This window comes from Podarcis bocagei, assembly GCF_964188305.1.
Source record: "Podarcis bocagei genome assembly, chromosome: 12".
Lineage (NCBI taxonomy): Eukaryota > Metazoa > Chordata > Lepidosauria > Squamata > Lacertidae > Podarcis > Podarcis bocagei.
In genome coordinates this window covers 24,534,187-24,550,843 of record NC_138137.1, presented here as the reverse complement: position 1 = coordinate 24,550,843, position 16,657 = coordinate 24,534,187, and the positions used below count along the sequence as shown (strand labels likewise).

The 16,657-nt window shown below is 45.4% G+C and overlaps 2 protein-coding genes across 7 annotated transcripts in view; both read right to left on the bottom strand.

The window, feature by feature from the left end:
- HOXA3 (homeobox A3) overlaps positions 1-16,657 on the bottom strand; it is a 52,306-nt gene that overhangs the window by 22,723 nt on the left and 12,926 nt on the right. The window contains exons 1-3 of one of the 6 annotated variants that reach the window (XM_081164784.1): positions 15,697-15,830; positions 6,604-6,711; positions 890-1,068 (exon numbers count right to left, since the gene is read on the bottom strand). The exons of 1 other annotated variant lie outside the window; for it this stretch is intronic. The gene's annotated coding sequence lies outside the window, so the exon portion shown is untranslated. Of the gene's footprint in view, positions 1-889; positions 1,069-6,603; positions 6,712-7,924; positions 8,701-15,696; positions 15,838-16,657 lie in introns of those variants that run through there. 4 more of the 6 variants (XM_081164785.1, XM_081164787.1, XM_081164782.1 and 1 more) reach the window with 4 other exon arrangements.
- Positions 2,803-5,260, bottom strand: HOXA4 (homeobox A4). The gene is made up of 2 exons (XM_081164871.1): positions 4,462-5,260; positions 2,803-3,960 (listed from the first exon to the last, which is right to left on the bottom strand). The coding sequence occupies exons 1-2, from the start codon at positions 5,159-5,161 to the stop codon at positions 3,626-3,628; spliced, it is 1,035 nt and encodes a 344-aa protein (XP_081020997.1). The 5' UTR covers positions 5,162-5,260; the 3' UTR covers positions 2,803-3,625.

The window sequence follows — 16,657 nt, the reverse complement described above, 5'->3', positions numbered from 1 at the left end:
TTCGCAATCCTCTAACCCTACACAGCGCCACGTATACACACACACCTTTCTGCTTACAAAATTGGGGAAAATCTAGACAGCATGAGATGGAAACCTGCCAAATCCCACCAGTCTGGGCCTTCCTCCCTTCTCGTTCCCTTACATACGCAAACCCATCTCGTCCTGTAGCTGCTGCAACCCAAAATGGCCAGTCCCTTCTCCAGGAATCCATGTGGCAATCCCTCTTCAGCACTGGATGCTGGCCACGAGTGAATCCCAAAGGCAGCAATAAAATAAAAACCCAAACAAACAAACCTGCGCCCCGCATGCCACATCTCTGAGTGGGAGGAAAAGGCAAGCAGCACAGTTCTAGCCCTCCTCCCTTACTTGTTTGTGGTTGGACCCCTTAGAGCTTAGACCTTTACGCCCGACTGTTTCAAGTACCGGTATTTGCATATACTCTATCTGAAACATGAAGGCGCTTCCACCTTTAGGATCCAAAGCAGCTTTCTTTGGTAATATGCAGTAACTGTGTGTGTGTGTGTGTGTGTGTGTGTGTGTGTGTGTGTGTGTGTGTGTGTGTGAAACAGGGCAAGAGGAGCAGATTTAGGTCCAGCAGCTAGAAAGAATCCTGCCTTTAAAGGTCAAGGGTTTGATGGGTCAGTCTGCTTCTCTTAAAAAAACAATTAATGGGATAGAAAATTTGTCCTTTCGGTGAACTCTCCCCATTGCCCTCGCACAAACCAGGACAATGGTCGGGTGTAGTTTTCGGACTTATTGTTACATCGATTATGGCAGCCAAGCTTAAAAAAAATTCGACACCTACACATCACCGTGAAGCGCCCTGCGTTTTCAAGGGGAAAGGCATAAACAGAAAACAACAACCCCAAAAACCAAATAAAAACATTACCTTGAATGATGTTGATCTGCCACGTGCATTTTCCAGTCTTCGTTCGGTTCTCCACCCAGAAAGTATACATTTTCATGGCACAGCCAAGCGACTGTGTCTTTCTACATGAACCCATTTTCCCCAGGAAAATCCTTCGTGTCTTCTCAGACCTTTTTCCAGGAGAATGCCTTTCAGAATCGCTGTTGAATTACAAAGAAGTATTTATTGTAGGAGGTGATTAATGATTCCTAGTAAAATTGCTATTTTCAGCGTGATTTCATTTCGGGCTCTTCGCCCCCCCACACACACACAATGGAGAAAGAGGGGGAGGGAAAGGGGGGTGATCCAAGCGTAAGACTACGGAAGTCAGGGAAGATCCGCAATCATACTTCAATACTAATCACTGATTTAACAGTTTTGGGACACTCCTCTTGATTTTCGAGCGTCAGTGGATTTACCAGAAGAGAATTCTCTAGGGCAGACCAAACAAAGACTTTAGACAAAAAGAGGTCCATGTTAACAGGGAGGAGAGGGGGCGATATTGTTTTCCAGCCTATTCTCTTTTATTTCTTAACAACAAACAAACAAACAAACATACGGGACAGGGCACTTTAAGGATATAGTAAATAAGAAAGGAAGTCCTTTGGGGTGGTGCAGTTCGACGCACACTTCCAGATTATTCACAGCAATGTTTACTTCTCTTCTGCACGGCAAGTGAGACCATAACTTTTCAAATGGCGGTGTCACCCTTCCCAGCCCAATGGACGAAGGATACATTTAAACCATCTGCTTATGCTTCCACGGCAGTTCTGTCTGAGCTGTCTACAAGCTTTTGCACTCAATGCGCCATTTAAGTCTCCAATATAAACCGGCATCGGATTATAGTTCTGGATATCAGAAAGGGCCCAGAACTGTATTCCACTCTCCAGGAGGAGACTGAAGAATTGCTACTTTTAAGAGTGCAACCCTAGACACACTTACCTGGAAATAAGCCTCACTGTGCAACAGTGGGACTTGCCTCGGAGTAAACGTCAATGGGGGTGTAGAGTTAAACTAGCAACTTTCACTTGTACTTATTGCATGGGTTGGTTAAGCTGTTCAGAAGACACCCCCCCCCCATGAACCTCCATGTCAAGGGCATCATCTGGCTTTACCATAATGTTTTGGGTGTGCGGCTTTAACGCTTCCGGTTTGTTCCCATGCCGAAGAGCGGTGGGCCATTGCAACTCGGCCCTCTTCCCCCCTGTGGAAAGTTGCTGCGGCTGGAATAAACTAAGGGGTCACTACTGATGCTGCAATATGTTTAAGCATTGATAGTGCAGTGTTACTATTACTGTTATTATTCCCTTCATTCTACTGGAATAGCCCCGTTTCTCTTCACACAAGGCGGGAAAGAACTATATTTCCCCAATGGTGTAGGCAGAGGACACATGTCATGAATGAGAATTTGGGGGGATGGACGCCTTTCTTGTTCTACACACAGTGGACTGTATCCTGTAGAAGGTGTAGAAGGAGTGGCTAAGCCGAAGCGCCTCCTTAGGGAAATGGACAGGCTGCGCAGGCCGATCCACAACTCACTTAAAACTGGGTACTTGGATGGCAGCCTATTCAGCCCATCTACAACGACACCCCCCGGCAACCTGTTTCAATGGGAATTACTCTCAACTCTCTGCTTTCCATAGGGGCTTTGGTCTATGGTCCTATGTGGAAGCCAGTGTCATCGAAAACGATGTGACTTCCTTACACATAAAGTGGTTCGGGTGTTTGGGAAGGAGAAACGTTACTCCTTAATAAAACTAATTCGACTATAATGCAGGTACTCGGCCTCTCCTAAGGAATGGGTTGAACAGCATGTACACATGACATCCTCGAGAGTTTTCATGTTTATGTCAACAAAGTCACATTCTAGGCAAATGCACGCTTCTCACGGTGTGTCTAGTGCCTTAAGTTTTATTTTTGTACAGAGAGGTGTGGTTTGGTTTGGTTTTATTTTATTTTATTACCAGCACTGGACATTATATATACATCACACATTCACAAATGTGTACACATAGATTTCACAAACTGTACACGGACGTTTGACTATGGCAAGACACGGAGACAGAAATAGCCTTTATAGCAATATTGGTGTACTTTTCTTTTTCGTTCTTTTTTTATAAAAAGTAACAAATGCACCGTCGGGGGAGGATAATGTATCACGACTACAGCAGAGACTACACTTTTTTGTTCTTATTACACAGAAAACATACTTTCTTGGTCGGTAAGGGCTGGAGGGTGGTGGGGTCTCTGGGCAACGTCCCCACTCCAACTTCCAAAATACTTCCACGTCATAAGATGGCTTTGCTTCTGTCTGTAATTGAGAGTCCACGAATGTTCCACGAAACAAAACAAAGTCTATGATTTACACACACATGTCACAAAGTCACTTATTAACATATGTTGACACCTTAAAACATATCTGCAAAGGGTCCTTCTTAGGTACAGGATCCATCCTCAACTCTTTAATGATGCTGCAGGTGGACCGTATTTCCATAAATAAATTAAAAAACGAAACATGGTGGGAATGGAAAGGTCATATTTACAGAAGGTGAACACTTTGTCCAAGGTGTTTGTTTTTGGTTTTTGGTTTAAACACACGTGCCCTGTGACTGCTTCTTGTTCTGCATTTATGCCCCTTAATATAGTCCCTATGGCAAATTAAATCAGGCAGGAGCGGGACGTGTGGTGGGTTAGGGTGTCCCTGCGTCTGTCGGGCCATCAGAGCGCTGCTGAGTTTGGGGTCGCCCTACCCCTGGGCGGTGGGGTCTGATGGTGCTGTGCTGACGCTTTGGCTTGCTGGCTAAGACTGGAGGGGTTGGAGGAGCGCATCTTGGTGTTGGGCAGCTTGTGGTCCTTCTTCCACTTCATCCTCCTGTTCTGAAACCAAATCTTGACCTGGCGCTCGGAGAGGCAGAGCGTGTGCGCGATCTCGATGCGTCGCCTCCTGGTCAGGTAGCGGTTAAAATGGAACTCCTTCTCCAGCTCCAGGACTTGCTGTCTGGTGTAGGCAGTTCGAGACCTTTTGGGCTCGCCTCCAGTGTAATTGGGGTTGACTGAGCGTACACAGGCGCGCACACACACACGCACACGCACGGACACAAAGGAGAAGAAGGCAACGGAACATTATCATTATTATATAATAACTCGACACTGGGTTTAGATTAGCCACAGAAGCGGGGAAGAAAATGGTTCACAGGCTCGTGACAATAGGAGACAATTGGGGAGCCATAAAAAATGGTGACGGGCATTTGGGTTCAAGAAAAGCTTCAAAGAGACGTGGCCCAGAGCCACAGGCAGGGCGATTAAATTTATGGGGACTATAATTACTGCCCTAACAGTTTGGCGTCTCGTAAATCTCTTGATAAAGGGCCCCGAGTACAAAAGGCTTCTCACGTGTGCGTGCGCGCTTTTTTAAATTTAGGAAATGCGCCAGCACACACAGACACGTATATGCACACAACCTCGGAGTCCAGCCTAGCCCAGCCTCCTCCACCTCGCCACGCACACGCATACAAGGCATCCCGGCTCCCCTTGGAAGAAGGTGGTCAACTCACCCGTGTTAACGTGGACCTTCTTCATCCAAGGGTACACCACCGGCTCCTTGCCTTTCAGGCCGGGCAGGCTCTTGTCCGGCAAGAGCGGGCAGGCAGGGATTCCCCCGGGCGCTGTCGCCGCCGCTGCTGCTTCGCAATGGCGCTGGTGGGGCTGAGGCGGTGGCGGGACGTGGCCTTGGAGCAAGGGCTGGCTCGGGGCATGGTGGCCCTTCCGCGCGGGAGTCTGTGGAGCAGGCGGTGGCGGGGGTGGCGGAGGAGGAGGCAGGGGCGGCGGAGGAGGCGGTGGCGGCGAGGCTCCGGGAGGCGGCTGCTCCTGGCCCGGAGTGGCGCTGAGGCTGCTGTAGCTATAAGGCGACTCCGGGTAGTGGTGGGGTGGCTGCGCGGGGTACAGCGCCTCGGGAGGAGGAGGCGGAGGAGGCGGCGGCGGCGCTGGCGGCTGGTATCCGGGCTCCCTGCTCGGCCGCTGGTAGTAATCGGGGAGAGGCTGGCCGGCGTGAGCCTGGTGGTGCTGCTGGCGCAGGTGCTGCTGCGGCTGAGGATGGTGGTGATGGGGTTGCTGGTGGTGGGGCTGGTTCTGGTGGTGGTGGTGGTAGCTGCTCCCGCCGCCGCCGCCGCCGCCGCCGAGCTGCGAATATTCCTCGCAAGGAGGGAATTTGGGCTCGATGTAGTTGGAGTTTATCAAAAACGAACTCATGGTCATTAATTTGTGAAGTGCAAAAATACTAATTTTTCTCGCGTTGTCGTTTTTCTGGGCTCGAGGAGGCCCCTCCCCTCCTCCCCCTTCTTCCTTCCTTCCCTCCCTCCCTCTTTCCTTCCTTCCCTCCCTCCCTCCCTCCTCCTCCTCCTCCAACCCCCCTTGCTGCTGTTGTCAAGCGCCTGCTGCCAAAGTTTGGGCCTCCGCTCCCCCCTTCCTTTCCAGTTCCCACCCCAAGAGCCTGGAACACACGCGCGCGCAAACACACACACACAAACCAGTGCCACCCCCACCACCTGACCGGCAGGGCCAATTGCTACGCGGTTGGCAGAGCCCGGATCAGGAAATGAAACGCTGGTGGACAAGCCCAGGACGGTCCCTGCCTGCCTGTCTCGCCTTTCTCGCGGCAGAGGCAAGGAGAAGCTGGAGATTCCTTTCTGCGCGCTCCAGACAGCGGCGGTCAGAACCGAAGTCGGCGCAAGCGGCCTAACTAGAGAATTAGGCCGAGAGGAAAGCCTCCGGGCCATGCAGCTGTCGGCGAGGGGGCTGCTGCTTTGAGCGAGTTTCCCCAGTGAAAGCAGCGAGGGATCCTTGCTTGACATGCTAGGTCACCTAAGACTAACCACGCACGGTCGTTACCCCTTAAAACAGCTATGTGCTACTTAGGGTCAGGGTGGTTTAGGGAGTGATCTGGGGCAGCCCAAAAGTGTGTGTCGCAGAAGACGTCCTTGTGCGCTATCATGATGAGGGAACCAAGGGTAGTCCTTATTCCGGAATAATATATCCTCCTGAACGCAAGCTGGGAGTTTGCGCATGTGTGCTATTTCTGACCACAAGCATCAGGCCGTGAGTAGCAACAGTGTGAGCAAAGCATTGTATATGTATCTGAAACCGAACATCAAACGCAGCGTACGGTTTCGCTCTCTGTATCTCCAGCCCTTACCAAGTCATTGAAAGCAAAGGAAACGCAGTGTCCTCCCGAGACATAAAAGGGCACCCGAGATCGCGTGATTTCGGGGGCATCAATGAGTGATTGGACGGTAGCAGTGCAATCAATGAGACCAGTCGATCCTATGAAAACAGAGACCACCTAATTGCAACTAGCTATTTGTTTCTCTCTGATACCTCCCGGGGGCTTTTAAATGTTGCTCTTTTACGATAATTTAATTATTTTTAAAATCTTCCACCCCGTGGCAAATTTGGAGCTGCGGGGGCATATCATTAAATAGAGAGGCCAATATAAAAATACTTTTTTTTTTAAAGGTGAATAGATTTTAATCAAAACCTCCAGCAGACTAGAGAGGCAGTTAAGATCAAGAATTAAGCCCATTCACGTGCCTAAATAAATAAATAAAGATATCTAGTGCCCAGGAAACAGTATTTCCCTTTGAGAAAGGGAGAGGAATTGGTTATTTAAAACAGAATGCACCGTTATCTTTCACAAGTACCGTAAACATTGCAGTTGTGCGTCGTGAATAGTCTCTTCGACCTGCGTTACGATTGCTGGAAATTGATCCGTTTGCGAGACAGGGAGGAAAAGGAGGCGATGGCCTGACCTATGGGGTAATTGAAATCTGGACGTTAAACTAGCCTTTATTATAGTATATATTAATTCAACCGCTTGGTGGGTCTAGTGACCCACCTTCCTTTTTAATATTTGAGTCTTTAGGGACACACCCATTTAATATAATATAATATTAATATTAGTTTTAAAAAATAAGAATTTGGAACTTGATAAAATGCTGCTCTGCCCTCTTCCCAAAGAACCAGTTTAGTTTTAAGAAAAGGATCCATATAATAGGGGTGTTCATTCTCATCGTGATTATTTCACTCGAAGTGTGGACTGAAGACTTTTTCGGTTGTATCAACCGCTCATAGCGCTCGTGTGGATGACGATTGCATCTAGATTAACCAGCTACAATTCTTTGTGTATAAATGTGTGTCAGTGCGCTCAATAGGTCCCGTTTTTATGCTCTCGTTGAATTTCCCTTCCTCTTCTCTGTGCGTCTCCCTTAAACTGCTGAAACCTCGTTCCACGATAACAACAATAATAGTAATAGTAATAGTAGTAGTAATAATAATAATAATAATAATAATAATAATAATAATAATAATAATAATAATAATGTGCTGGTTTCCAGATACTATCGGAAATACCTCCGTCCTGGAAATGGCAAGAGCCCTCCCCACCCCCCCACCTTGTACATCTCCAGTGGATATTCTATGTATGCAAAGCTTTCTCGAATGCACCATACACTGTGGAAGCAAATAGATGCCACTGGCGAGTGCCAGGCCGTAAAACACTCGCAGACAATGCGGAAGTCAAATAGCAGGATCCAACACTTGGCTTTTTAACGCTGATTGCGCGCCTGTGACATTTGTAGGAATGACAACCGGCTCCAGTCCCGTTTTATGGTTTCACGGAATAGTAGACCGGGATGCAAACTGCCCCTTTGCCACTAACAAACAGCAACAATTAAGCCCATGGTTGGTGTTAAACGGCTAAAGCAAAGGCGCAGGGTTTTGTTTCGCTTTTCCCTCCCCTTTTCTCGCACACGCTGAAATGGACGGTGCGATTCTGGCACAGAAACACTGCAAGATGCACCTCTGACATAAACACTATCAATTTCCCTTGAGATAAAGCGGTGCCCTTGCATCTGAGGGCGATAGTAAATACCAGAAAACCACCAGGCGTCAAAACCGCAGGTTTTTCCCCAAAACAAAACAAAAAAAGAAAAGAAACCACAACAATACAAGGAAAGCAGGTACCTTCTCTCTCTTTTTGTCTGCTGATTATTACCTTCGGAGAACGTCCCAGGGGCTGTTTAATATTAGCTCTCCTGATTGTATCTCAGAGCCTGCTCTGTTTCCCCCTGGTCAGCTTTCCACTGGGTGTCTCCTTTGCTCAGTTGCAACAAGCAATGAATACGATTCTAGAGCTGGGGCTGTAAATCTCCAAGGTGACCTAAGCTGCTCAGCTGCGGGAGCAGCCAGGGTTTCTCTCCCCCCCACCCCCACCTCCATGGGATTCTATCAGGCTGCAGAGATGGGCCTGTTCCTCGTCTTTGCGGTTTACATATCATAAACAAGAGCCCAGCCAAGACCACCAAGTTGTTATCTCATATGCGGCGGTTTCCACGTTCAGCCTCCCCTCCCGCTCCCTCCAGAGATTTATGGCTCCGCGGAGCAAATCCCGGAACGAACCTACACCGAACCCTGAACCCTGGCCTCCTGAAACTGCTTCAGAGCATCGCCTATAATTTTTTTTAAAACCACACACATTTCAGTGAGGGGGATTTCAGCACCAAGACCTCATCATCATCGCAGATCAGGGGAGGCTGAAGTTTAGCAGCTAACCAGTGAAGAACGTGGAAGATGGACCGAAATGAAAGTTGATGGCAAGATAACTCCGAGGTTCCCAAGAAACAGGAGCGGGTCTCAGAACTGGAGCAAACCAAGTAAATGGATAAGCGGAGAGTGTGCCAACCCCGACTAGCAAGTTCAGAGTGTAAATATAGATGTGTGTGCGCGCGCACCGCAATCTTAGGTTGCGCTTTTATAGATAATCTATGCAATTAAACTTTCCAACTTGCCCACGCGCCTGGGAGGGAGAGAGGGAGCGAGCGAGCAATAGAGACGCGGGCGGAGGGGGGGAGGCGGGTTGGCGGGTTGGCGGTGGAGAGCGACACCCGGCAGCCTGGCTTGAATTTGATTCGAGGCATTTTGAATATATTTAACCCAGCTTTCACTCTTGAATGCAAGCCTGCCCCAAGTTTCAAAGTGACCGAAAAGTGACACCGGGCGCATTTTGTTTCTTATTAATCTTACACATTGACAGTCTTTGTTAAATAACAAGGCGTGCCCTTCACAAAGCGACATTTTCATATTTGTTAGACGCGCTGACCTGAAGTTCACCTCGGCCTTGGACTTAGGGGGTTTTTTTTCTTCCCCTTCCGAGGTCTTTAAGAGCGTCTTTTAAAAAAATAGCAAGGGGCAGAAGGAGGCTCTGGGCAGGGTCACTTATTCGCAAACGGGGAAGGAATCTTAAGGCGGCCGTGCGAGAAAACATGTAAACGTTGTGATAACGCAGCGGCTGCGTTTATCCTAAACTTCCTCTGAATCAGCAAAAGGTCCTACCAGGGAACTGGATGGTGTGATGGAGTTCCTATGGAGTTCATTCTTGGGACAAGAGGTTGGGACGTTCTCCTTCCCCCCTGTTATTTATAAGGATCTAACTCGTGTGTGTACGTATGTGTGTGTTTGGTAACTGGACTTTGAGGTCCTGGTCGTCCAGGACCGTAAATAAGCACAATTCTAAAGAAGGGGAAGATGGGGCGATTGGCATCTACATTTGAGGCTGAGAAGGCTAATCTTTTCAAAGGTCACGTTACGCACCAAGTACCAGTGTCTATGCTTCGCTAGAGGTAGGACGCTCCGACTATATGGGTATGACTCCGATCAAAGCAACAAAAGCCCACTGTGTCGTTTTTATTTTTACCGTTTAAAAAAATGAATGAATAGAAAACGACTTGAGAAGGCGATACTTCTTCCAGATGCTCTTTGAGGCCCTTCTGGAAATATTCTGTATTTGAAAAAACTTGTCCCTACTCCCATCCCCCGCCCAAAATTCCACCTTAAATGGAAGCAAAATAAATTGGCACTAGGAGTCCTTGGAAAAGAAAGCCAGGTTTCGCTTTGCTGCTTTCCACAGAGATCTTATTCTCTCTTTTTTTTTCGCCCTCTGTTTTTTTTAGTCAAGTTTTTCAGGACAGGCGGAGTCAAAGAAGTGTTGTCTTCGAAATAGTCTCCTTGGTCCTCTGTATATAAAAGGGACGTTTAAGCAAACATTCCGCCTTGCAATGTTCATGCTTCCTATAATTAAATTTCCAAATAGGCAATGCAGTATTTCAAGGGCAAAACCGAAATAGCAGAGGCGTGTTTTTAACAGTGTGTTGTGAATAGCATCCCCCTCCACCTTACAGTGGTAATTTCAGTGCAAAAGCACATATAGGAGACACGGGGGGGCGGGGGACGTTGCAAGATAATTTTCAAGAGAAGGTCGCTGATGAAAAACCAAAATACATTGCAAATATGTTTCCTGGAAGCCCAATGTCCTCGCCTTATAATTAAAACTATTTCTTGTCGAACGGGGAGGCGTCCCGTAGTTCTTTGTGTATTTTCAAAGCATTGATAAAGCCTTCTAATAATAACTTGCTTACTTTCTCCTGCACGTTATCTCTGTTTCGACACCTCTGAAAGGAGCAATCTCTCCTATGTATTTGCTTAGTAATAAACCACTCACTGGATCTCTGTGAAATATTCTGAATTTCTTAGGACTGAAAAACGCACCTTCTCGGATTTAAAAAAAAATACACAAAAGAAACAAAACACCTGGAGACACAGTGAAAACGGAAAATCCATCTCAGAAAGCAATCCTACTCATGGCTAAATAAATAATCCCTACTTCCCTATTTGAAATAAATAGTTATTCAGATACAAACACGCCTTGAAAAAAAGAAGGAAAAAATAAAGCTTCATTGTGGCTAAATAAGGCGGCCAAAAGGGTGAAGCTATATATTTCTTATTAAACGTATAACCCTAAAGGATTGGGGGGGGGGGGGCATGCAATTTGCTTAGGGTCACTCAGAAAGACAGCATATCTGAACTTCTCCAGTATTGTCATGCTTGTATTTTATACTCCTGCGGTATCCGGCAGTGAGATCGTCATCTCAGTCTACTCGTTTCCTCAGATATTGCTATCAGTCTTCTGGTACCCACTGGAAAGTTAAGAACTCAGCTGGCACCTCACTGAGCCTTTTTGAGAGGGCTAGCTGTGTTAGTCTGTTGTAGCAAAGCCGAACAACACACACACACAAAACAGAGTATTGTGGCACTTAAAAGCCAGACAATTGTACTATGGCTTACGCTTGTGTGAACAAGAGTCCACTTCTCTGCGATTCAGAACTATTAAAATCCAATGGGAATTTCCGATGGACTCTGATAGGACTCGCACTTTAAAATGCATTGGTGGTGGTGGGTGTATGCGCAGTTGCCTGGGGGGGGGGAGGAATGTGCGCCCGCATTCACCTGATGCATCTGCCAGCCAACGATATTCAATGGGGGAAATGTGGTTGATAATTCAAGATGAAATACAACGTGCATTACTCTTTGAAAAGAGGGATTTTCTATCCTTTCCTCGGTAATTGAGGTCATTCAACCACTAGAGTTCACCTGGAGTCCATACTATGATACACGCCTAACTCAAAGCTATTTTATCTTTTGTGTTGATAGTCAAGATCTTGGCTATAACATTGACATCAAACTCTGTCTGGGCGCATGACTAAGAGTGGCGCACAACGTAAACTTTTGACCCTCAACTTTTTGACCTAGAGTTGTTACGCCCTAACCACAGAGATATACAAAAGCGGAGCAGCTCCTATCTCCGTAAAAGAATCTCCAGCTCTCTTGTTTGTTGCCATCAAGCCTTGACTGCTTCCCTTTTCGCTAAGATTTTAAGGGAATGCAGTTTCTGCATGGCTGTTTGTTTGGGGTTTTTTTTTAAAAAAAGAGAGCCGCCTCAACGGCTTTCAACACTGAAACCGAATTCCAAAATCAAACGCAATGCCCAGACACCAGCGTGGGAGATTAACTAGATTATACTGAAAGGAGCGATGTGCTTTCCAATGGTAGATGTGTAAATTCTGGATGCGAAGTGGGGCGCAGTGACCGGGCAATTTATCCAGGCTGGCCATTGTGCCATCCTATTTATTCAATAAAGACCCTGATCCAACGGAGTCGAGAAGCCTTGCCCACGGAGAAAGCAAGTTGACTGTGAACTTGGTCTAAAGCGAGCTCTGCTGGCGAGTTCTGGAGTGTGCAGATTTATCTTAGTTTCTGCATTTACTTAACCTGGCAATGAACTGCGAGGGCTGCCATTTATTATCCAGAGACAGGCTTCACCTCGAGCAAGGACTGTTTCACAAAAACTGCAATAATTACCCAATAACCTTCATAACAAATATTATTATTGAAAAGCCCATTTCAGAGGGTTATGTGGAGAAGGAAAAGAAGGGGACAGGCTGCCTGGGAAGAGACGCCCTTTGGAAAACATGGTGTCTTTCTCTCTGAGACCACAGTGCATTGTTTGCGTCCAATATGCAAACCATACGGCCCTGTGATTGTGGAGGAGCTGTTTTCGAGAAGCGCTAGCCGCCAGGGAAACTACTAGGATTTTGGAGAATCGTGAAAACAAAGCCTGCGAAAAATAGAGGTTATGTGATCAGAGTGGATAGAAAGAACAAAAAACTCCCAAAGGCCGAATTATACAGATCAGAAAATCAGATGAAAAAGGAGAAGAAAGAGAGGGATTACAGGAAAGATGCAGTCTAAGTGCTTATGTCCTCGATATTAGAATGTAATGTTGAAAGCTGGACAGATAAGGTAGAAAACGCTTGCAATTTCACTCTTTTGAAGACAAGGAAATTAATTCGTTAAGATAACGCCACTAATAATTTTCCCATGATGCTTTGTAGTGAGGGGCACGCGCAAACCATCGAATCATGTGACTTAGAAAAGCCATCTTACGCTTTAAAGAAAGTGAAGTCTTCCGACGCCCTTGCTATATACACACACACACCCTTGTCTAACCTTTAATGGCGCTGGTGCTTACATCTGGGCCAGCGAAGTACTTCTAAGGTTCAGAATTGCTGGCGGTAATTTAAGTAAAATAAACCACACAGTTGTCAGAGAAAGAAAGTAACAGTGATACGACAGTCATCACCATCAGATATACTTGCACTAAATACACATACAATATTATTTTAAAATGGGCTTTACATTCCGGAGTTTCGTGTGGATGTGTTTTGCCTAGGTTATTCGGTAGAGTGTTTCAAGGTGGCATGACAGAAAACTAGAAATATTTTTAAATAGTGACAATTCCCATAGTTATTCGCATGCTCAATGAATTCATCTTGTGTTTAGGGGTTGGCTTTTTTTGTTTTGTTTTTTGTGCGTGAGGAATTTTGCCTACTCAGAAGAAAGTCTCCTTGAGTTCAATGGGATTCACTCCCAGGGAAGTGAGTATAGAATTGCAGCCTAAATGACATTGTTCACAAAGCTGTATGTGTTTCACTGGCTAGTATCCATTCAGTCAACTAGCAATCAGAAGGCTGGATCGCTAGATAGCCACGGTAAGAGTTAAATAAGCATTCAGCTCAATGAATTGTTTTCCCCCAGTTACAAAATCAGACGGCATCAGGATTTCCCTACTCCATTCCTGAATTCTTTTGAATTAAATCCAACAGACTTCAGTACGATTTTCTTCTGCCTAGGTATGGAGCAGATTGACCACAACCTTCAGATGGCCTCATCCAAGACGGTGAGATCACAACCAGCCCCGAATGAGCTTAAACTGTACCTTGTTTTTCACTAAGAAACAGAAGCTAAAGTTCAGTTCATGTAAACTGAAGTAGATTAGCACCTGGATTTCAGTGATATTTCACTTAGGGAAATATCCCCTTGAAAGCCTGGACTCGAATTTCCCAGTAAATACTTTTAGGAGTCCAACAATAGTCCCGTTGGCTTTTTTTTTTTTTTAAGTGTAAAATCAGGTCCTTCCCTTAACTGGATTATGGATTTGTAATTCAGCCATCTGTTTCTATTTAGCAGATATGCATTATATTTAAATCCTTATTTTTTCTACTGAAAAAAATCTAGTCATAGTTCCAGACACGTGTATACGCATTGCTAACTATTTAAGGTGTAGGGAAGTAAATACCATGAAAATGCCAGCTACTATTAGCATTCGGTTCTGTGTGATTAATTCTGCCACATAGGCTTGGACTAAATGTATAATTAAAAACTGCTCCTCCCCACCCAGTTTATTGCATTGCTAGCCTATCCATCTGTATTCAGGGAAATGTATAAAAAAATATTTGAAGTCTTAAAATATATATTCACTTATTGCTGCAAGTTTCTCAGTCTTCTAAGATTACCCACCTATACACAAGAAAAAAGATCCTTCATCAGAGTATCTCTTTCCAAACAGCCACTAGGACAGGGCACGCTTATTTTATATAACGCTATTATATTTTCTGACAACACTGTCTTTTCCTCTGATGTCCAAAGCGATATAAGAGTGGGAAAGCATATTCTAGAACCCCACACGCTGATAACAATCTGTTGTTGTTTTTTTTAAAAGGCAGGAATAGGGGTGAGATCGTTTCAAACCTCACGTGGGGTTACCTCAATGTATGAGCCCATTTGTACGGGCCCCTCTTACTTTCTTCTTCAAAAAGAGTAGGGTCCTATCTTGCCAATTCTTGGTCACCTGCATGGCTTTTAGCTACAAGGCGCTCCAAAGATACAACTGATAAGACTTAAAAGCTGCTCGTGTGAGCAAGGATTTCCAGGATTTGGCTCTGGCAGTACAAAGAAGCTGAGAAGAAAGAAAAGGAAATAACAAAACAAAACAAAAAGAAGAAGGGCAGTGGAAAAAGGGATGCTCTTTCACGCTCTCTTTCAACCCTGGAAATTCAAAGACTTAAAGTTGAATCCGGTCATAAAGTTTATTGCTGAGTAATCACACTCTAGTGAGAAGAGTCTACTTAAATAGAAAAAAAGAATGTTGAAATAAACAGGCAGCTGGGGCCTACCCTGCAATTCCCAGCCAGTGATGGGTGTATGTAGATATATACACGGATATCTATATAAATGGGGTTATTTACTATCGCCTATAAACCTATACGTATTGTCCTTCATAATTCCAAGCACTCCAATGGCACGTAGACTCTCCTGTAAAAGTTACAGTCAGTTGGTTCCTTCATGGGAAGGGATAAAGGAACCAGCGGGAAATGAAGGCACTGGGGTTGTGGGGAATCTACGGTAAGGGTGTAAATTGCGTATATATACAATCTATGTAGACACAGAGAGGGACACACGAGAGAGATGGAGGTACGTAGGGGTAATTATGGAGGAGAGATAAGTCTCAAAGAACCTTAACCACGTAAAAAGTCAGACTTGGAGCGCACCTTCCTTGTCTTTTAGAGACGATAAGCTGGAAAACTTATCTTGGAAAACCTACTACTGCGTCAATTCCACACACATCCCGCCCCGCAAAGACAGGGATGACCAGTCTACAGACATAGCCAGATCTATGTTCCTTTCATTAAAATATTTTTTTAAAAAAATCGCCTGCGGACTCTCTGCCCCCTCAATAAACAAAATCACTGGGCACGGAAAAGCAAAGGAAGTCATTATCATTTGCCGTAGTCAAAGTAATTAAAGTTAGGCCTCAAAATCCATCTCTGCCAAAGTCGCTTATTGTGGTTTGCCTGGATTTGAAGGATAAAATTTTAAAAAGGAGAGGTTAGATAAAAATGGGGAGGCGGGACAACGGGCCCCTACCCACTGTAACCTGCGCCTTTCCAAATATTATTTCTTCCCTTCCGAATAAACGGGGCAGCGTTAAGAAGGAGCCAGGCAACGACAGGCGAGCTCTTCACTGTACAAATAAACTTAAGCAACTTGTGCACGAAACTTACCTTAACTTGCAATGAGCCATTTTTTCAGAGAGTATTTGAGAACTTGGGTTAATGGATACTTCTGTACCTAAACCTGACAATTTGAATGGCCAGGAGGCGCACGTAGCCTGCAAAAGAGTCAAATGAAGTCCATCGTCAGTGCGATTATATGTTATGTGGTATATAATGTTGGATGACAACTCCCCAAAACCATAAAACTTACTTTAATGGCACCACGTGACTTTTTATAGCCAGTGAGCCTATCTGTCTGTGCTATGGATGATTTTACGATCTAATTCATAGACAAAACCCTATTCATTTGGCACCCAAATGTCATATAGCCGGAACTGGGGCTTATAAAGTTTACTGTTTTATAACTTTTAAGGGAAGGCATCAATGTAAAGCCGTCTGTAAATGTGCAAAGCTTTAGTTGCGCTTAGAAGCTCGGGAGAGTTAACCATTCAAGCCCTGGTGAGGGTAAGTAACGTTACATTTCCTAGCAAAAAAAAAAAAAGAGTAGCTGTAGCGAAAATAAATAAATAAATGTTATGTCGAAGGGTGGAATTTATCCCCACCCGCTCAACAACAGCCACAAAACCCTTCCCCAATACCTTTTTGTAAGAGTGCAGAATAAGAAGGTGGGTGTATCTGGTTTATTTAAATACTTTTTTCCCCATGTTGGACTGGTGCTCACAGATGCAAGACCTTTCTGGCAGGTCTAGCTTTCTTTAACTTATGAGGATGAACCGATGGAGATAGTATAAAGCAAGTTCTGGAGATGATAATGTTGTTGAAGAAAGGACAGTCTTCTTCTTCTTCTTTTTTCCTCCCCAGCCAAGAAAGAGCAGAAGTTTGGGGCATTCCTTCTCCCTCCCACCCCACTTCCAAGACAAGGAGTTGGCTGAGGGTCTGTTATTGTGAGCCCTCCATCCAAAGAATAACTTTACAATTCCAAGGGATCTGGGGCAATCGTGTCTGCATC